Source organism: Acanthochromis polyacanthus, chromosome 19 (genome assembly GCF_021347895.1).
Source record: "Acanthochromis polyacanthus isolate Apoly-LR-REF ecotype Palm Island chromosome 19, KAUST_Apoly_ChrSc, whole genome shotgun sequence".
NCBI lineage: Eukaryota > Metazoa > Chordata > Actinopteri > Pomacentridae > Acanthochromis > Acanthochromis polyacanthus.
The window spans coordinates 9239655-9261366 of NC_067131.1; the positions used below are offsets into that span (position 1 = coordinate 9239655).

At 38.3% G+C, this 21712-nt stretch overlaps 4 protein-coding genes across 5 annotated transcripts; 2 read left to right on the top strand and 2 right to left on the bottom strand.

The window, feature by feature from the left end:
* Window positions 1-349: 349 nt before the first annotated feature.
* On the bottom strand, window positions 350-4806 carry LOC110954271 (voltage-dependent anion-selective channel protein 2-like). 2 transcript variants are annotated; one of them, XM_022198740.2, is made up of 9 exons: window positions 4672-4806; window positions 2959-3030; window positions 2782-2831; window positions 2239-2391; window positions 2095-2147; window positions 1766-1993; window positions 1488-1638; window positions 1285-1342; window positions 350-1199 (listed from the first exon to the last, which is right to left on the bottom strand). In XM_022198740.2, the coding sequence occupies exons 2-9, from the start codon at window positions 3023-3025 to the stop codon at window positions 1108-1110; spliced, it is 852 nt and encodes a 283-aa protein (XP_022054432.1). In that variant the 5' UTR covers window positions 3026-3030; window positions 4672-4806; the 3' UTR covers window positions 350-1107. The 2 variants fall into 2 exon arrangements, with proteins under 2 accessions (XP_022054432.1, XP_051795372.1); XM_051939412.1 differs by lacking the exon at window positions 4672-4806 and having other exon boundaries at window positions 2925-2976.
* Window positions 4807-6153: 1347 nt separating this feature from the next.
* On the bottom strand, window positions 6154-13723 carry samd8 (sterile alpha motif domain containing 8). The gene is made up of 6 exons (XM_022198739.2): window positions 13542-13723; window positions 12027-12602; window positions 10980-11075; window positions 10768-10885; window positions 9793-9943; window positions 6154-7906 (listed from the first exon to the last, which is right to left on the bottom strand). Exons 2-6 carry the CDS (start codon window positions 12581-12583, stop codon window positions 7602-7604), a joined length of 1227 nt encoding a protein of 408 aa, XP_022054431.1. The 5' UTR covers window positions 12584-12602; window positions 13542-13723; the 3' UTR covers window positions 6154-7601.
* A 127-nt stretch (window positions 13724-13850) lies between these two features.
* LOC110954252 (dual specificity protein phosphatase 13-like) lies at window positions 13851-17718 on the top strand. Its single transcript, XM_022198707.2, has 3 exons — window positions 13851-14269; window positions 14371-14588; window positions 14726-17718. The coding sequence occupies exons 1-3, from the start codon at window positions 14133-14135 to the stop codon at window positions 14917-14919; spliced, it is 549 nt and encodes a 182-aa protein (XP_022054399.1). The 5' UTR covers window positions 13851-14132; the 3' UTR covers window positions 14920-17718.
* Window positions 17719-17896: 178 nt separating this feature from the next.
* LOC110954268 (dual specificity protein phosphatase 13-like) lies at window positions 17897-21710 on the top strand. Its single transcript, XM_022198738.2, has 3 exons — window positions 17897-18162; window positions 18363-18580; window positions 19101-21710. Exons 1-3 carry the CDS (start codon window positions 18035-18037, stop codon window positions 19310-19312), a joined length of 558 nt encoding a protein of 185 aa, XP_022054430.1. The 5' UTR covers window positions 17897-18034; the 3' UTR covers window positions 19313-21710.
* Window positions 21711-21712: the final 2 nt, after the last annotated feature.

Here is a 21712-nt window from a genome sequence, read left to right on the forward strand (position 1 = left end):
AAAACTTCCCCTTAAGGTTTTTTAAAATCCCCCAAATTTGGCAAAAAAAAATGTTGTAAAAATGAGTAAAAATCTTCCCAAAAAATCATAAAAATATCTGAAGTGTTGCATATATATCAGTAAGACTGATATTTTCTTTAAGAACATTCACATAAAATCAACCAAAATCCAGCAAATTTCGCTGGACTTTGGTTGATTTTATGTGAATGTTCTTAAAGAAACATTAACATTGTTTTCACTTTCAAACTGTAAAACGGGTAAATTTTGACCCGCAGGACAACACAAGGGTTAACTGAACTGATAACATTTGTCATGCTGCCTAATACCAAATTACAGGAGAGAATATCACTTCATTTCAGGACTTTATTGTAAAGGTAGACACACCAACACACAAAGTGCTCCCTGATTAGTGTCACAGTCTTTAAATGGGAATAAAGGTAAGTGTTTCACTCTGTCTTTCACTCAAGTCACACAGAGGAGAATAAAATCCATTTAGCATAGTCTTGCAACTTAGAAGCAGATATTCAAGGTAGCAGAGGTCTAAAACTCATCACACTATAATTAAGCCTCTCTAAGAAAATAAGTGAAGAGCAGCCAGATTGGCTTCCTTTTTAATAGCATATTTGGTTGGAGTGATCCTTCCAACAGGCAGCACAACACTACCAAAATACAAATAAAATGTGCAAATAAAACAAAGGGGGAAGAGCATAAATAAAGGTATATTCTACTGTGCAAAATAACGTCTCAGATTTACATTCTACATCATCACACTTCAGCAAAGTAACAAGGCTCTGCTTTCGGAACCGCTCCTGGATTGTCAAACTCAAGAGCCAAATTTCAACACCAAGCAGAGGGGTTTTCTATCAATTTCATATCAAGGATAAATTGGCAGAAGGAGTAACTGATTAATAAATACATGTGACTGAAACATGACTACTTATTGTAACCACAATGACAGGGGGTTTTCCATCTCATCGGTGCCTGTGAACGGGGATTCTTCTTTGTTTTGGCTTCATCGTTACACATCTGTTGTTGACCACACAGGAACGCTCAAGGCCAGATTCTGCCAGTATTCTTCCTCTTCTTATGAAACGGCTGAGAAGATCCTCATGCCTCCAATTCCAGGCCTAGACCTACTTTGTGACCACCGGCATTAATATTCTTCCCATCCACTAGCGCTGACAGGATGAGTTTCATACCTGGAATAGTTTTAAGTTACTTAACAGAGGTCCATGATGTTGGTAGGCAATTTAAATTGCATATTATTAAAGAGATGCTCCTTACCAGGCCGCAGAGTCTGGGTGTATCCGATTCCTACCAAGCTGGCATTATTCACCTTAGCCTGTAGAAAAAGGATTAAATCTCTAAAGCAGCATTCAGAGAGCGGCTTCAGCAGGGCTACACAACTCAAACTGTAGCAGGTTATGTAAAATACAACGTGGGAATGTTCAAGAACACCTTATCAAAATGTTCTTCAGCAAACTTACTGATATGGAGGCACTGGAGTCTAACTGGTATTTAGCAGCGATTCCAAAGCGAGTGCCGTTGCTGCCTGCTGTCCAGGCAAGGTTCACAGCAGTCTCCAGCTGGTCGTTCACCTTCTGATAAATGGATCCGCCAAACTCTGCGCCATCATTTCTGGGTAAAGAAATGCACCACATCACGTCAACAGTTTTAAAACAGCTTCACCTAAAAACAAAAAACTGAATCTGTAAAAATATGCGACCAGTGGATCAAGGAGTTCTTTGCTGATTCTAAAGCATACATATTGGTGTGGAGCTGGAAGTCTCCGGTCTTGTAACCGACTGCAAAGTTGCTCTGGGTCATCCTGGATTTGGCTGAGTCAAAGGTCATCTGGTAGCCGGCCAGCCATCCCTCGTAGCCGGCCACTGCTGCTCCATGGATGGTAGGACCAGCGAAATCTAAATCTACATCAACACCCACGTTAACGTATTCCCTTTTATAAGCCGTCTTGACCTTGCCACTCTTCTTGCTGTGAAGTGAAAAAAGAAAATGAGAACGTCACAAGGCCTTTTTATCTAGTTAATACTTACAGGTTGTGAGTCATGAATCTCTAATTAACGTGTAACTTACCCGGTGTTTGGTGAAAATGTGGTATCGCAAGTAAGTTTCAACCCTTTTGTGATCTGGAACAGAAAATTGCTTCATCAGTGACTCTTCATTTAAGCCTGTTTCATTGGAGGGATGATCAGCAGCATAGCAAGACATTTAGTTTACCTGATCCTCGACACAAATTTCTGTTCCAAGTGTGTTCTCTGTGGTCCACTTCTCTGTGAACGTCAGACCATATTCAGCCCATTTATACTTGGTTTCCAGGGTTCCGGTGACCTTGCTGGTGTCTACGTTGGACGAGCCGGATGTTTTAAATTCCTGAAGTGAAAATAAGAGGAAATTAACCCGATCTGAAAGCAACACTGAGACGGAAAGTTCATATTCTAACACTCAGAGCTGAAATATATTTATGATTACAGCCTGACTGGTAAGATGTAGATTAGATTAGATTTGAATGCTAATAAGAAAAAAATATTATTTCTTTTTAAACATAAGCACCGTGTAAACTGCAGATTAGGATTGTCAAAGCTTTGTTTTTAAAGAATTCTGACAGTAGATAAAGTTGGATATTAAATCAACTCTGGCTTTTTTGGTATGTAGTTGGAACAGTTATTTATCAGTCAACACACACACACACTGATAACAACAATAAAATAAGCTGATAATACCTGCATTGTACTTCTGTGTTACACTAACAGTAAAACTCACCACTCCACTTGAAGACTTAGTCTTCACATCAAGCTTAACCAGCCCAAAACCTGCAAGGACAGGGACAGTGAGAAACCACTTTCTGGGCATGGAAATGCATTTCCAGCAGCAGACCTGTCCTCTGCGGGTCAGGAAATACACACTTATAAAACTGCCTTTTATCTTGCTTCCAGTTACCATATCCCTTATTGAAGATGTCCTTTGCGGATTTTCCCAGGTCTGCATATGCTGGAGGAACTGCCATTGTGCCTGTTACAAAAGATAAGATTTTAGAGAGTAAATGGAGATATAGGATCATAAAAATTGGATTGTTGGTAAAAATAAATTCACTTGTTGATCAAATTAACACCACACATCTACACAGTTTTTGTCATAGTATTTTATGACAGTACATTCAGCTAATTATTTTAACATATTTGAGAAGAAAACGAGCAGAATCCATGATTTCTGGTCCAACTCCAGATTTACTGTAAACCACAAGGAGACTACAACAAACTGGTTTGACCTTAAGGTCAGGTGAGGTGCAGAAGCCCTGTTTTCATAAATACAGCTCATACTCTGCACCTTCAGCGTCCCAGAGTTTCCTGTACTTTGCCACAAACTATCACACAATCCAGTGTTCCTGTTTTCTAAAGGTCATGTTTACATCAAAAACACCCCTAGATCTTACTGGCTTATACAGTTAATTCCAGGAGAATTGTGTGACATATGCAGAGTTTTCAAACAAAACATATTCATCAGTTGCAAACCTTATTCTGACATTTCACCAGGTAAGCAACAAAGTTCTGTGCCTCCCAGTCTTTCACATGGACCCTTATGTTTACTTTCACTCTTCCGATTACGCGATACCATTACATTTTAGCATTTGTAGGTAGATGTATTTAAACACACTTCGAAATGCAAATGAAACATTTGTGAACCAGTGGTTTTATAATTGATTGCATTCACAAACAATATGTGAGATAACATGTAATTGTATATAAGTAAAGCCTTTAAATTACAGAAATTTTATAACAGTTAACAACTAGACTTTTAGAAATACCAATGAGAGTGCTGGATGACTGTTTTTGGTATACAATTTGAAGGAATTTTTTTCTGCAGATATTTTTAGCCTCTTCAGATAATCTCCACTAATTTAACTGTCATGTGGATAAATAATTAAACAGTGAATATATTTAGCAAAAAACTAAATACTGGGACAGTATGAGAAAATTGGCTGCATTTATAAAATCTTGGCCAAATTATTGGATTTTGTAAAATAACATTTAAACTCCAATATCACTTATTTTATTAGGGACTTGTGCTTTTATGCAATGACATTAGCAAGAGAAATATTTGTATTCAGAGACATTTGCACTGTTAGACTCAGTCATATGGATTAAAGTCAGTGTGTAGGGAGATGTCAGGTCTTCTCAATGTCAAGGTTAAACTGGAGGCTGAAACGCTTCAAGGTCTGCCTTAAATATCCAGGAACATAAAGGATAAAGGATACTTGTGATGTTAAGATACACCTGAGAGAAATGTTACTTATAGTGCGTCTTTATTGTTTTCTTCTGTGTATTTTACCACTACTGTTGTCAATCAACAGTGATATAACCACCAAAGCACCCTTTAGTAGAGTCATAGTTTGGGAAAAAAATTGAATAATGTTGAAATTTTACAGAAATTAGAGGGCTTTAATTTCCACATCTGTATTCATTTCATTGCAAATATATGCAAACATTTGCCCATGACAAGAAATATGGCAGTGCTGTATTTTCGGAGTTGAACACACGAGTGTGGTAGGGGGCGTTTTCTAGCTAGCTAACGGGATGTTCGACAACCACTTCGCTTAAATTCCAACAAACACAGCAACGAACACGGTAAGTAATTACACGACCCATTACTTACCGAGGATTACTGTAGCTGGTTTTGTTGCTGTGAGCTTGACAGCTTACAAACACGAAGGAAACCGGTGTAGGACGATATGGAGGAGAGACACCGCAACAAACAACCTCCTGACCTCGGCGCCCCAGGACCCGAAACTATAGCTGTCTAATTTGCGCCTGAGTGAAATCGTAAATATAATAATAATGTTTTGATTTTTCGCCAGTTAATCAAATCATTTATTCTATGATTTTGAAAAGGCGACTTTGATTCTTTTCATTTGCAAAAGGAAGCATTTATAGGCCAAATTTGTGCTGCGAGCATACCGGCAAGTAGAAGACCTCTAAATCACCATGGTAACCAATACAAATGTAGCTTTTCTAAGCTAATTACTGAACTTTCTTTTTTATTATTTTTCTGGACTCAGAAAGGTCAAGAAGCATAATTCGTTTTTGAATGTAGACACTAATTAGAAGGAATTTATTTAATTGATAAAATTACTGCATCTTTTCAGCAAATAATCGAATTACTACTAACAATTTATTATATTAAGTAGAAAAGAATATATTATATATAATACATACATTAACTACAGTTTTTATAAACAATATTGTCATTATTCATATGGTTATGTTATATTTTCAATGCAATTTATATTTTGTTTCCTCTTTTTTTAACATTCATTTATGTCTGTATGATTTTACAACCACAAAAAAACAACCAAAAAATATTTAAAAACTTTTTTTTTGTCATAAAAAATTGTGGACAAATAGTGGCAGATTTTAAATGAAGTGCAATATTATTCATTCACTTTTTAGAGTTGTATTGGATTTAACCTGAGCTTTCTTTTTACTTCCTTCTCTGAAGTTCTATATATCTATAATTATTTTAGATCATACAACTTGTTTTCTGCTTGTGCTTCGGCTGAAGGAACTTCATTTTATTCTATTTAATTTTTTATTCCAATACTCTCTGTACTGTTATTCTGTCATCAATGTTTGTAAATAAAATAACTTTTTATGTATATATTTTAGCGCACACAAGTCATATGACGCATACCAAATTAAACAATTAATACGCATTTCTTCCGATTTGACTAGCTACTGTCAAAGTCTACAAATAATCAGTCCATAATTCTTTGTGACTTAAGCTATGTGGACCTGTTATAAACAACACAAATGCAGTGAAAATAAAATGAGTCCATCTCCGAGTAAAACAGAATCAAATGCTTTCGTAACGGAGCACAAAATAATGATATGCAATACAATATTACAAAACAAACAAATTTAACTATTAAGGTTAGGACTCTATGGAAAACAAGATGTTGCTCTAGCAATTACTCAAAAATGAAATTGTAACATTGTTTGATAATAAAAACAATCCTTTAGTTACAGTGCTAATGTCCATTTACCTTTCAGTTATTGGGTACTGTCTAAAATGCCCAATAAACACTCAACGGACTATGAATGATCTGTAAAGCGAGTGGAATAAAAGATCGCAAGACGCTCTCATTTCAGCTCTTTATTGATGGACATGACTGACGAGACAAGAAACGAGTAATGTGGCTTCGCAGTAGCATAAGAACACATCGACATCCTTCCTCCATGAAAGAATGTGTTAGACTGACAACTCTGTTCAGAATACTCATGTCTCTAACATGCTGCAATGACCAAATCAATGATCTTTTACTACAATGGCAAGGTTCACTCAATGAAATGTCGAGGACAACTTGAAATCAAATTTACACATAAATAGCACATTGTGTTTCAAACATAGTTCAAAGCAACTGTAAACATATTTCTCCATGTGCATGTTGCTGTACCTTTGTAAATGGAATATAAAAATACCTATTGACATTTATAAAATGAAATAAATTAATATAAACAAATACACACAAATTTAAGGGTCTGTTTACTACAGATGAATGTCATAGGGTTAACATCAGGAACAGCTCATGGTACTTGGTCTGGTAATTTACACTGCATGACCTTTTTTCTTTAAAAAAAAAAGTATAATACAGTTAGCCAACAGTAAACATGAAAGATCTGGGACATTTCTACACAGAGAAACCTATCATCAGAACACTCAAGGTAATTGGCAAATGGAATTATATTTAAGACAGCTGGAAAAAAAGTCCTTCATTCCACATTTTTGGCCAATAGTGACATTTTCTTGAAGGTGTCCTTTCAAGTTTTGTTAAGGAAAAAGCAGACTATGACAACAATATAAGCACTATGTTGTTGTACACCTCACAATGAGCCATGAATTTAACTGTCAGTCTTAAGAAATATTGTCAAAATGTAAGCATGACTTCAAGAAATGCAGGAGACTTTCACTACAACTGATTCTCAAATTGATGAAAAATATATTTGCTGTACAGTGTAATGTAGATCTATACATATTGCTTTAACAGTGGTCCACACAGCAGTGTTCTGATAAATTACAAAAGACAAAACTGTCCGTCAATAATCCAGATCCTAACTCCCAAATAATCAAGTATTTTAACTGCACAGAAAGTGTTGAGCGGCTATGAAGGATTAGCTGCAGCACTGCCTGAGATTTGTTGATGATGCTTCCTTTTACCGTGTGCTGTCCAAATACTGGATAACAAATGTAACTTTATAACCTGGGAGGTAACGAAAAATGCAATTCATGCTACATAAAATGACATCCCTTTAGAGGAAAAACAAGCAACCAAAAGGTGTGCGTTCACCTCCGAAATCAAACACAAGATGAAGCAACGGGGCATTTTAATCTGCCTAAAAAATGTTGACAGGTTGGAAAGTAAGTCTCAAAATAAAAGAGGGTATGGCTCTGTGCATCCCATCAGACCTCTGTGCTGACAAAAATCACACCAGGCGTCTTTTGTTGTTGAGGACACACCGCATCAGTTGGCAACTTGACAAAGCGGACGAAGCAGCACAGCCGAAGACGTGTCTGACAGCTGCTGCTCATTATCCAATCAGCCTCCTCATCACCGCAGGTCTCGAGAAAGGCCAGCAGTACTCGTTGGGGACCGGCCCGTTGACGTTGCACTCGAAGAAGGAGAACATGGGGAACCAGATGCGAGCTCGTCGGCTCTGCTGGTAGGCCCTGGTGTTGGCTAGAGTGTGGTAGTACAGGAAGAGTCTGGTCGTGATGTAGAAGGCGATGAACACGTCAATGGAGTAGTGTTCATGTGCAGCCAGGATGAAGAAGATGCCGAAGAGATTGAGGACCCAGGACAAAGTGTGAATGAAGTTCCAGCTCCGTGGAGTGTCTTTAGAAAAGATGAAGAAAAAGGAGAGTTGAATACTTATTTGGATTTATGTTAAATCATCCAGACACGCTGCACAGTGTGACTGTAAAGTTCACAATAAGGGCAGATGCATGCAGTACTGGTGAAGGACACTGGATGGCAACACAGAGACAGCGAACAGAGTCCCCCTCATGCTTTACTACTGATGTCATTTTTGTAATAATGGCCTGTAATTTCTTTTCCTGATGTTAAGAAAGATGAAACCCTGCAACCAGTGAAACATATTAAAGGTCAGCCAAGTCTTTGGAAAGCTAATATCTCTCTTTTTAGTGTGTGTTTAGTGGTTTAAGGTCTCATGTCACCAACAAATGAGATTTTAGAATTCAAAGTATTATAACATAATCATCTTATGGCAACAATCTGCACGGCTGTAGACTTTCAAAAACAGAAAAAACAAACTAATTTGTAAACAGAACCCAAACACTAGAGGACAAACATGATGGGGGGGGGGGGGGGTAAAATTCCCTTAAATCTCTCAGGTAGGTATACAAAAATCTTTATTTATTTGCAACACTAAAGAATGTTTGGAGGTATGATATTGCACCAATAGTAGTTATAAGTTATTCCTACGCCACTTCACATTGATCACAGCTAAATATGCACTATCTGCATCATTATCAGTACAGGCGGGAAATCAAACATTGGTTTTATGCCAAAAATGGACCTTGACAGGTGAGAAACATTTGTCTGGCTAAAATGTGTTGTTTGAAAATGTTACATAAAAATAAATAAATATACCATATTTTCCACAACTTAACTTGAACTCTCTGAACCCAAAAAACTGCCTTTAGGTTTGAAAAGCCTGAAGCCTTTTAATTAAAAAAAAAAAATCTAATACTACATCAAAGCCAGAAACTGTAGAAAGAGAGAATCAAAAAATACAACCTTAGATTTGTAATATTTCAGCACTTCATTCAACACATCTCACTTGAAGATTGACAAAAAGCAGAAACCAGATTGTGTAAAAACCATGAAGCCACGAGTGACTCAGCTGTGACCAACAACCTTGTGATAAAAATTCTGAAATGTTTTCGCCAAACTGCAGGCTGTGTTTACAGATAGGAGACAAATACTGAAACTAATTCAGATGTGAGTACTAAAGTATCTATATTATGTAGAGTTAGCTTTTTTACAATACTGTAATACCTGTGGGCACTTTGTGTTTTCAATTACTGCAAAATTAATAATAAATGAGACTCTACTTTGTTTTTTTCTATGATTTACAGAATTATACATTTGATTTACTGCAGTAAAGACCATTTTCTCTACTTCCAGTTTCCAAAGTCTACACTGAGTCAGTTCAAAGGTATTCAAGTTTCCATAGCGGTACAGGACTTACTATTGAAAAATGAGTCCACATTGAGTGAAAATGTGGCAGGAACAATAAACACCCAGGCACTGCTTAGGGTTCAGAGGATTCACTACTTTTCCTATTTTGCCTGGTGAATCTACACCCCCTGTCAAAGGTTTTGAGACACTTTCTCATTCAAATAAATTAGAACCCATCTCAAAACTTTTGACAGGGGGTGTATATACTTGAAACACATTACATTTATGTCTGTACCTGCACTGGTTCACTGACATAAGGGTAGACATAATAATATGTTCACTCCATTCAAAAAGAGACATGATGTTCTGTGAAATCAGGTAGAAAAAAGATCACATATATTGTAATCTGCATTAACAAGCAACTAAAATCAGTTGGAAAAAATTGGCAAATCAACAAAAATCCAATTATGTTCATGCCTCGTCTTAACTCGTGATTCAGATTTAGGCTTTTTACTTCCTCAAAAAAGCGAAAACAAAACAACCTCACAGCCAGACTGCAGTCAACAGAAACTACTCACACTCGGTGACAAAGAAGTTGAGCATAGTCAGGACCACGGTGTGGCCGCTGAACATGTAGTCGCCACACGTATGCACTCCAGTCAGGGTCATCCCAAAACCGCTCCAGATGGCCACAGCTCGCTGTAGTTTGGCCCACATGTCGCCGTATATCTGCAAGAGGGGAAGACATGAGACTGGATCAACATATAATTGAAGGACTTTTGAAGTCCATGCGATATATCCTGCATACATTTTTCTGTTTTTATGTTATGTGTTTCTATGTTCACTATGATCATTTCTTTACAAATTCCATAATTATTTCTTATGGAAACAATCATTTATTAATAAAAATGACTGGATATCACTAAAATGCCAACTAAATAAGCGTCCAAATTTAATAACAACCACCTTCTGATTAGCTAAACAATAACAAAAATGAGTTTATTCAAAAATTGTTTTGATTGCGCTATTTTTATCATGACAGATTTGTCTTTTTTGGCAATATGTCACATTTTATATGGAAAATAACAACTTGTATCTGTGTCTGAGAGCTCACTTTCAACTAAGTTACCCACTACAAAAACACCTCTCAAGGAAGTGTGCTAATTCCAGATCACATGACCTGCTCCACATGATGTCATTTCCTCCTGAAGAAAAGACTCCAAGGCTTTCTGAGTTATTTAATATAAAGTAGTGTGTGAGTCAAGTGTGAATTTATGGCATGTCAACAGGTTTAGTACAATATCTCTATAAAAAACTGTCAATTTAAATTTTGCCCAATTGTATATATAATATTTAGAAGAATGTTTCTGTTAAAATGCCATGTGGTGTTTGGTTAAAAGCAGCCATGTTGATTTTAGGTCCAAAAACAGCAAAAATGTTAACTATGATACAAAAAAATCCCATAAATATAGATTGACCCAACTGTTATTACTGTGATCTTTGACAGAGATGCTGTGTTTAAAATGACAAATTAAAAATTCATCATGTGTTACCTTTCCTGAGCACTGCAGGTGCTGTCCTGGCACAGACAGGGAGGTAACAAACATGGTGATGCAGCGCAGCATGAACACCGTCCCCATCAGGCTGCACAATCGCCGCAGCAGGATGGACCTACAGATCATGAGAGACAGTTAAACTCCGTCTAATCTGGATGTAAAAACACACTAAAGGTATCCTAAAGTACAATGCCTAATGATAACTTTACCTGTGTCTATGCAGCAGCAGGACCAACAGCCAGATGTTACAGAGGATTACACCGCACGCCTCGGCCATCGCAAAGGCCCACGGTATTCTAGGCACACTGTTGGAAAGGAAACGATTGTTTTTATGTCAGATTTCATGAGGATCTGCAGCTTTATTCTTGTTTTACAGTTTGTAAACGAAATACTTTTGGGGTTTGAAACGTTTGTTTTCCTGAAAAAGCTATTTTAATGGCATCTTGGGTGGTCAGTATTTGAGACTATTGACCATTTTTCAACAAGTTATCAACGTAACAGTTAGCAACACTAAGGCAACTGGAAAAAAGATCGGCAGATTGATACATTAATTGTAATTATTTTAAATGTTTAATGATTTCAACATTTTTGAGGATAACAAGGCAACAACTGACAAGCAGTGCAGTTAAATCTTCCATATAAGGGGTCCACCAGAGGCCCAGCACCACATATTTATTACAGTTATACTGGGAGCCTCAGACATCTCATCTCCTAACTCTAAAATGCCTACATGTTTCCTTGGCTGACATTTTTATCTCCAAAACTTCCACTTAGCTGGCTTATTTTAAACAGCAAAACATCCCCCTGAGCTGTAAATAATATCCCTAGATTGGGGAAAAATCTTCTAAGATTTGTAACCGGCCTGAATGACTTGCCTCAGCAGGTTTCGTCTCTCTAAATACACGCTGGCATTTCCCTGGAATCTGCTCTCCCAATAAGCTAAGACGTTCCATGAAAAGCTCCAAGCTGGTCATAAACAATAGGTCACACTTAAAAGTAGGTCACTTCAAAAAAAAAACTTTCAAAAGATCGCTTTGAACAAAAGCTCGCCCATCAGGAGTGTGTGAGGACAATAATAGAAACATGCCACGGGGAAGTAGGGCAGTTATAATGCCGACCATCTGGTGTGAAACTTTGACAGTTGAGAAAAATATATATTTCTGCTACGCTCCCTCTGTGGCATTTCACAGCTAATTAATGTTTTTGTTGTGGCATAGTGAGACTTAGGAAGTGTACTTGCGAGGAGTCACACCCACCTGTCTAGGAAAATATCTGGCAGTGGAGGGTATGTACGCATGTCAGGCACCCGCTCATGCACTATGACCATGACGAAGGAGGTGAATCCGAACACAAACACCACGTAAACGGAGCTCAGCACCGTCTTCCAGTATTCAGGATCAAGGCGTCTCATCTGCTGCTTGTACTTCCCATTAGTGTACTGGTGGTACTCCTCTCCCACCGGTGCAGTGTCAGTGCTGTCACAGTCTCTGCCCGAGTCTCCATTACACAGCCAGTCCAAGCTGCCTCCAGAGCCTGTAGGAGAATGACCATCATAGGGAAGACCCAGCTCCTCTAATACGTCTATGTTCTGTTTCTGAAGTTTGCGGATGGACACCATCAGTCGCTTGATGTCCCCCAGCACCTTGAGCTCCAGGGGTGGCGAGCGGAGGTCATACTCGCTGAGGGCGAGCAGGCTGGTGCCGTCCAGCCGGTGCTTGTTGCACAGCAGATCCACATAGTCACAGAAGCCCTCTTCCTTCAGCCACTTGGCAACATGTTTAGGAGTCCAGCGGCGGACACTCAGCTGGGTCATTTCCTCTTCACTCTGAAGACTGTAGAGAAGAGCAGGAACATTTGTAAGTGCAAGTTAAGCAACTGACCTCTCACTTACCGACAATATCCGTTCCCTCCCAACTTCCTCACAACAAACAAAATAATTTAAGAAGAAGTAGGTGCTGCTAGGGATATTTATTCCACCGAATCAGCGAAACTAAGTTGAAACAAACCGTGCATGCAAGACTGCAACATAGACAGAAAATGAATTCACTCTTTGAAAAAATCATAAGTGATAAACACTTTTATGACAATTCCTGAACTCCTAAGGGAAGCTGAGCTTTCACAAGTTGCCAAACAAGATGAGGCAAACACTGGCAAGAATTTCCTCAGGATAAGTTTGCACAGTAGAAACCACACCCTAAAAATGTAAGTGAAAGAGCAGACATATTCCCCTGGCCAAACAATAATTTGAAGCTTTTATTGCTGGTAATGGATACAGATTTACTGGTTATTATCCTCAATATTACCACAAACTGAATGGGATATTTATTGTTTGGGCTTGATTTTAGTTATAGTATCAACAAATCCTGTCTCCAGAGTCTGTTCCAAGAACTGCAAAGATACTGATGCTATGTTCACATTTCTACCCTTTAAGGATGAAATAATGTCATGATCTTGTGGCTTTGTGATTTGCAGAACAGCTTCAAGTCATCATCAATAGCTAATGACAAAACCATTCACATCACTGACTAGCAAATATAGAGGGTCCAGAAGCTATTTAATCTTCTATTAACCTAAATTCTGACAGTATCTCATGAAATAGCAAGCCAACCTGAAAGGATGTATGTTAAATAACTGAGATAAACGTGGAACCAAACGGCAGCATCCTCCCACTATCACAACAACCCCTGCCAGGAGGCTAATTCACTTCAAGCTACAGTTAGCTAGCTAGCCTTTGCTAGCTTGATCAATGCGTGCGCTTTCCGCTCACTCACCCGGTCTGAGATGAAACAGGAGACGACGCGGAGCTTATTTATTTTATCAGCTAACTAACTAAGTGGCATCGCGTAAGAACGAGCAGAAAACGTATTAGCTTTAGCTGCAATAACGTGGGCTTGTTGGAAATCATTTCGCCTGGGCTTCGCGGTGGTTAGCATTACTGTTGACAACACACAGGGCGGTAATGTTCAGAGTAGCAGCGCAACAACAAATGGCGACACGAGGCTCCACTATAGCTGGGAAACAGTGGCACCTAGTGGTCGGATGTGGTAACTACACCACCTTCATATTTACATATTTTGGATCATTCTGACAAATGGGAATTCATTTCTTTGTACATTTAAAGGCAACAAAATGACAAATCCTGCCCGGATAATGTGAAAATGTGCTTCAAAAAGACATACAGGTGTAAATCTGACCGGCATTTAGAATGTAGGTCACGGTTTTAATTTTAGACCAGGAGCACCTGTCCTTGTTAGTACCACCATGGTTGTAGTAAAGTCTCACCGGGGTTTGAAAATAAATGCTGACAGCAGAAATTACAGAAATGGATAGTTCCAGAGCAGTATTTTGAAAACTAGTTACGAATGAGCAGCATGCAGGGAAATAATGCCATTCCTCCTGCTACTGGCTCTGTAAAAGACCTAGAGAGGGTTTTGTATGGAGGTAAAAGGTTTGGTAATCACGTGGATGAAGTTTGGCCTAACCTGTTCATTGGAGATATGTAAGTCTTCCAGAATGATCTTGGCAGCTAACACAATACAACTAGCACTATATTTAATTTTCTTGTGATTTTACTATAATGTAAGTTTCCATTTTCCACAGGTCAGTGGCCAATGATCGCTACAGTCTATGGAAGCTGGGAATCACTCATGTTCTGAATGCAGCTCATGGGAGGATGCACTGTCAGGGGAGTCATGACTTCTATGGATCCACGGTGGATTATTATGGAGTGCCTGCAGATGACTCACCGTCTTTTGACCTCTCTCGCTATTTCCTTCCCTCTGCTGAGTATATTAAGACTGCACTTGACACGACCGGTGGTAAATACCCGTCATGTTGCTTTAATGTCAGGCTTTGGAGGCCTCTCTGCAAGTCTTATCCATCTATCTCTTGAAAAAAAAATCTCACATTCATCACATGCTTTACGCTCACAGTGATCCTTCTCTTTCTTCCTCAGCTCGGGTTTTCGTTCACTGTGCAGTCGGTGTGAGCAGGTCTGCCTCCCTCGTCCTGGCCTACCTAATGATCCACCATCATTACACCCTTCTAGAGGCGATCAATAAGGTCAAAGAGCGCAGGTGGATTTTTCCAAACAGAGGATTCCTCAAGCAGCTTTGTGCTTTGGATAGAAAACTGCACAAGACCTCGTGAGTGCACTTCAAAAATGAATTGATATTCCAATTTGCGGAACCTCACACACCAGTTTTCCTCGAGACAAATGATGGATTCTGCCAGTGGAGGGAGATGCTGTTCTTCCGCTTAAATTACTTTGTTTCGGGGATGGTATTGAGTCAGATACATTTCCCCTGACTCTGGTGCTGTGTTTAATGTGAATCATGCTGCCTTTTTGCAAGATATTGACCCTCATGTTAATGGAACATCGATGTAATCAACTCACCTTAAGGCAAAATCAATTTTAAAGACTGAATACGAGGCAAAATTGCTTCTTTAACCCTTGTATAATGCTGCAGAAAAATCATTCTATTATTTTGCGAGTCAAATTATTCTGCAAGGAGAATTAATTTTGAAACAGTTCTAGATTTTGGTGACATTTTCTTGGATGATAATAAATGTTATACTCAACATTTGAAATATTAAATTCATATATGACATATAATATTTGTGTTAGGCCAGTTAGGTTAGGTTAATTATCTGCTTTAAAAATCTATTAGAATGTAAACAATAATATGTTGCTTTGAGGACATTAATGTACACAGCATTATTACTGTTCTTCATTACTGTAGACCACCTTAATTTTCCCTTTTTGTTGTTTTTTTTTTAAACCATAAGGTTTACAGTTATGGTTTGGGGTAAAATGTCTCAATATTTATTGGACAGATTGCCAGTCACCTCAGGAATTTTGCTGATCCCTCAACTTTTCATGTAGTCTAAATTTTAATTCATCTACAAGTTTCCTTCATGACCAAATACCTGCAAAACTAACTACATGCTCGGCATCTACAAAATTAAGCCAATGATCAAGTGCCAAAAACTGCAATTCCTCAACTGACCCCTTAGGCTGGCTCTTATAGCGAGTCAGTCTCCATAGACCCCCATGTTAAATTACCCAACTTTACAGCAGAAATAAGTATCTTTATAGCCTGGTACAAAAGACAGTTTTGGTCTCTATAGGGAGTTTCCCTATTTGTGACATCTATACAGGAAGTGAATTTTAACAAAACTTTAAATTGTATTAAGGCTTAAAGTCACCTAATTTGCTCACTTTTGAATCATCTGGTGGAGTCATGCAGTGTCAAAATAGCAACAGAGAGAGCCACCGCGCTCACTTTGTATTCCCAATCACATATTTTTTGTTTTCCATTCAATACCAATTGCAGCCGCCCTTCAAAAGCGTAAACTGCTACATGTAGTATGCACACAATTGGGACATATTACGCTGTCATAATATTGCGCCTTAAGCTTAAGCTAGGGGTCTTGCTCATGTATCCGTCGCAGTCTGTAGTGTGAAATCACTTAAATCATTTGTCTGAGCACTATGTGGTATGCGCTGTTACTCATGTTGGCTTGGAAACTGAAAAATGCAAATGAATGTAGTAGGATATGTTGGTATTTTTGGTATGCTGCATTTGACATACTATGGTTTGACATATGAAATCTTAATCCTATGCTATGTAGCATGGCAGTGTGGGTACACATCGTGAGCTTATATACAGTTCATGATTGACTGAAAATTAGTAAAGGTTGGCAAACTACACATCATACCAGCTGAATATCAGCATGTCATCATGGTCATTGTGAGCGCATTAGCATGCTGATGTTTTTCATTTAGAAACCCCATAGAGCCACTGGGGGAGTTGTAAACTACCAGTATTGTTTTCTTGAATTTTCCACATGTGGTGCTAGTTTATCATCCTCATGAGGAGACAAAATACTGCAACTTTCATGTTTCTCTCCTACATGTCTCCCATTTCCAGTGGTCGATAACAGCAGGCTCTCATCTGAATGATCCACCTTGAACTTTTTTTACAGCAGCAGCTCATCAGAAAGAGCCTCAGGAATAATGGGCTCCTCTCCATCCACTTTGGTGATGACCAAACCTCATAGGCCAAGGATCTCTTCTAAGAACCCGGGTCTTTGAAAATCGACAGTGTGCTTTTAGTTGTGCTGTGGTTTAAGTGGCCATGACAATCTTCAGATTTCCATGGCCTCTTATGGATGCTAAATCACACTCAGAGGAAGCTTCTTCCTAGAAAACTTGAGTCGTTAATGGCTCAGAAACATCTCCTGAGTTCTAGTGCTCTCCTGAACAAAAGCTAATTCTTATTGCCCGGTGAAATGTGAGCTCATTGATAAGAGAATGATGTTCTTAAAATAAAGAGCTTCTCAGCGGGAGAGTTCTTCACAGGCAGGAACACACATATAACTACATCACACCTGTCAAACTGCACTCTGGTAACAATTTCACCTCCAGTTATGGATCATATTCTCAAACTTTTATGCACATATCTGGTGGGATTTTTGCCCCGCAACACACACTGCTGTAGATCCATCAATAAGCAGAAGCAGCCCTTTAGATAATCAATCAATAAATGTCTCCAGGTCAAAAATGACCTGGAGACATTTATTGACTGATTTTCTATGAGATATGTGTACTGACATTTCACACCACATCACTGCACCCACGTTCTACATACGCATTCATGACCCTGAATGAGGAGTAGTCATTACATTTCATAGTGAAAAAGAGAAATTAATTTTCTTCCATTTGAAAGCTAAAATGAGTGAAATTGACCCACAACATAATAGGAGAGATATTTGTGCAGTGTGAAGGCCGTTTAATGTCGTGCAGCCAACAGCGAAGCTTAGCTGTTTTCATTTTATGTAAGATGTTTATGTCAGAGGAGAGAACTATCTGCATGAAGCTGTTGCAGTATTTCTGTTTCATAAATGGTGAATTACTGCAGACTCTCTGTCATCCAACATAAGCATTGCACTTAAACATTTTGTCCATAATTACATGCAATTATCACTACTTTATGGATGATTCATCACTGTTTGAGGCTTATTAAATTAGAGTCCCAGAGCAGTGCGAAAAGCAGAGCCCGGGCTGCACTGTTTGTTGTTCTGCCCTCTGCACGAGTAAGACTACACGCTAGGTTAAGCACTAAATTGGGTAACTGTCCAGTGACAGCAGATAAACACCTGCCCGTACACATCATCTCCAGCTGGAGAAAGACGGGAACTGCTTTAATACAACAAACATTTGGGCCGGTAATCGATCCAAGACGAAGGATTTGGAGCTAAAATGTCAGCCCGCAAAGGCAAAAGAAAAGAATATCTAACAGTGAAGGATCTGCAGAAGGTTTTGGACTCCTGCACACTGCACCTCAGCCAACTTGACGAAGTGTGGCCACATATATACATAGGGAATGTGTAAGTATACATTTTAAACCACTTGTAATGACTTTGCCATGCAAGGAAATGTGATACTTGTAGTGCTAAAGAATTTCCCAAGCATTCTCTTTGACATAACTCCTTCCACATATTGTACAATTCTGACATTAAATGACTGTGCTGCGATGCGTGGCGTTCACATAAGTCTTGAATCTCTTTCTGTCTCTTTGTCTTGCTAGGGCAGTAGCCCAAAACAAGGCTGCCTTGCTGAAATTAGGTATAACTCATGTATTAAACGCTGCTCACACCAAGCGAGGCAGCATAGGGAACCAAAGCTTTTATGGCAACGACTTTGTGTATTGTGGCATTCCAGCAGATGACTCGACACACTTTGATCTGGATGTTTACTTCCAGCCTGCAGCTGATTTCATTCATAAAGCTCTCAAGTCACCTGACGGTAAGACTCCTGAAGGCTTCTATCAAACATAAATGATGAAAAATAGTACATTTCAATTGCTATAATTTTCTTTCCTTTTTTCATTCCTGAACATCTTTTATTTCACTCTATAAATCCTTAATACAGTAAACCCATCCACTAAAATCCTCCCACCATGCTGTCCTTTCAATGTCACCTGTCACCACAGCTTTTAATAGTATGTAACTGCAGATTTTCAGCCAGCAGTAATAATAAGAGTCTTACCTTGCAGAATTTAAGTCTATAATTTGACCATGGCTCCTTTCAAAGAAGTTATCAAGCAGAGGACAAGTTGGGATTAAAGAGACAGTCGGGCCCCGTCTGCAAAGGGACCTTAAATGAACAAAGACAATGAATTGTGGGCACTATTTTTAGCTCACAGCAGGGAAAAAGAAAGGCCACAGCGTGAGACGGGCAGTCATGTATGATATTAATAAGACCGAGGCTTCTCACTAATCCTTCCTTCACATCCCTCTCTCCCTTCATCTTGTCTGTTCTTCAGGGAAAGTTCTGGTGCACTGCATTATGGGAATGAGCCGGTCATCGACCTTGGTGTTAGCGTACCTCATGATCTACCAACACCTCCCGCTCAAACAGGCTTTGCAGAAACTGATCCAGAAGAGAGCCATCTACCCCAACAGGAATTTCCTGGCTTTGCTGTTGGATCTGGATCTTCAGCTGACGAAAAGAAGGAAAACATGTCAGATTTTGTAGTCAAGAGGCCTTTACATTTTACGGCTACATAGTTTCTGGGAAGGATGTCGGTCTGTCGGTTCAACAGCCCAGACTGAAACACTTCCACAGATGTATGAAATTCAGTTTAACTGATCACAAAATTTCTGTCAGATTCAGCTGTACTCAGACTAATATATTATAAAAAAGAGTGAAAAGGGAAGCTGCACACATAATTCCACTTAGTACAGCTCTTAATTTCATGTAAGCATTTTAAATACTGAAATGTTAGCATACATTTAAAATGCTACACATTATTAGCAGAAGAAAATATCTGCACAATGAGTACTATTTTTTAGGATGTTGAATTAGCACACATTTCTTCAGGCCATTCTAAACATTAGCAAAGCATAGGCTACACATGCTAACATTGTTGTGATTACAAGAGAAACATTAGAAAATTAAAATTCTAATGTTGGCATATTTGGTGCCTACAACATGTTAGCATCCAGTGTACTAGTTGTACAAATGTGGACAAATGTGACAAATGTGTAAACATAATACTAGTAGTACAAGAATGGGAAGGCTGCACACATAACTCCACTTATTTTAGTTCTTTATGTTAGCATCTTAAATATCAAAATCATAACAAAGCAATGCACACTCATAACATTTTTTAGTACAAGGAATCAGCATTCTAAACATTAGCCAAGTTTAGGCTACACATGCTAACAGTGTCAGTATTGAATGAAAAACAATTAAAAATGAACATGCCGATGTTAGCATGCTGACATGCTATTGTAAATGTTTGGTGCTGACAACATGTTAGTATCCCTTATGCTATTTTTTGAGAAATGTGGAAGTAAAATAGCAGTATTAAAATAGTGGGAAGGCTGCACACATAACCCTACTGATTTAGCTCTTAATTTTATGTTAGTATTTTAAATATTGAAATGTTAAAAGTTTTTTTTTCTTTTTTAATACTTAACATTAATAGCCGGAAAACAAATCCACACACTCATTTTTGTTACCATCAGCACAAATTTCTTCAGGCCAGTCTAAACATTAGACCTGTTTAGCCTACACATGTTAGCACTGCCATGATTACATGATAAACATTAGAAATTTAACATGCTAATGTTAGCATGCTGACATGCCATTGTAAATGGTCAGTGCTAACAGCATGTTAGCATCCAATACACTAGTTGTTGAAGAACATGGAAGCATAATAGTCAAAGAACGGGAATAGTGCACACAAACCTTTCATTTCCGCTCTTGGTTTTATGTTAATATGTGAATTATTGTATTGGTAATATAAAATATATTAAAAACATTCAACATTAATAGCAGGAGAACAAATCTGCATACTCATAACATATTTTTGTTACAAAGGATCAGCACAAAATTCTTCAGGCTATTCTAAACATTAACCAAGTTTAGTCTACACATGCTAACACTGTCATGATTACATGAGACATTAATGAAATGTGCATGCTAATGTTAGCATGCTGACATGTAATGTAAAATATTGTAAAGTGTAGAAGATTGGGGCTGCACACAAAAATTCACTTTTCTATCTTCTAATTTTAAGTTAGCATCTGAAATATTTATTTCAGAGTATATATTGAAATATTAAAATGTTTTTAAAAAGCAGGTCATGGAAATACATCTGTCTATGCTCCAGACACACGCTACTCGGTCATGATCTAACACTGGATTCAAAGTGCAACGTTATTTCTTCATTTAACTACTTTTTAGCCTTTTATAAGCTGCATAACCTCCTCCTGCTAATAGTACAGACTTGTTTGTTTATGCTTTTTAGAAAGTAATGTTAAAAAAGAAAAAATGTCTTAACAAAAAGACAGCTTAGTTGCAGAACAAATTCAAACTTAATGTACTTAAGGGAAGCGGAGACAAGACTGAGCAAAGAATGCTAACCGTACTTTGATTTTATGAGTACATCGGTCTTGAATTATGTCTTTTACCTCTCATTCTTGTAGGATTGATTTTCCTTCAGCACCTCACTTTGTATTACAGCAGAATGGACCAAATGTCTACAGGAACATATTTTACAAAGCGTCATATTTTAGTATACTCTCTAGATCAGGACAGATACTCGGTAATTATGCTATAAGTTTACTGGTCCGGCCCCTTTGAGATCAGATTAGGCCGTATGCGGACCCTGGACCAAAATGAGTTTGACACCCCTGGTCTACAGCATCTGCCTGAGGGATCACTGTTCACAGTGTGTGATTGCATTGGTGTGTTCGTCAAGCCAGCTGAGCTGATCACCACTGTGCATCAAAAGCCTTCATATAGTAGAGCTTGAAAGCAGCGATTTCTACCTGTTAGGAACTGTTATTTTTTTGTGAAAGTCTCTCAGTCTCATGATATCTCACACTTAAATGAAGTGTACATTAAAATAAAATGTTAATTATGAGT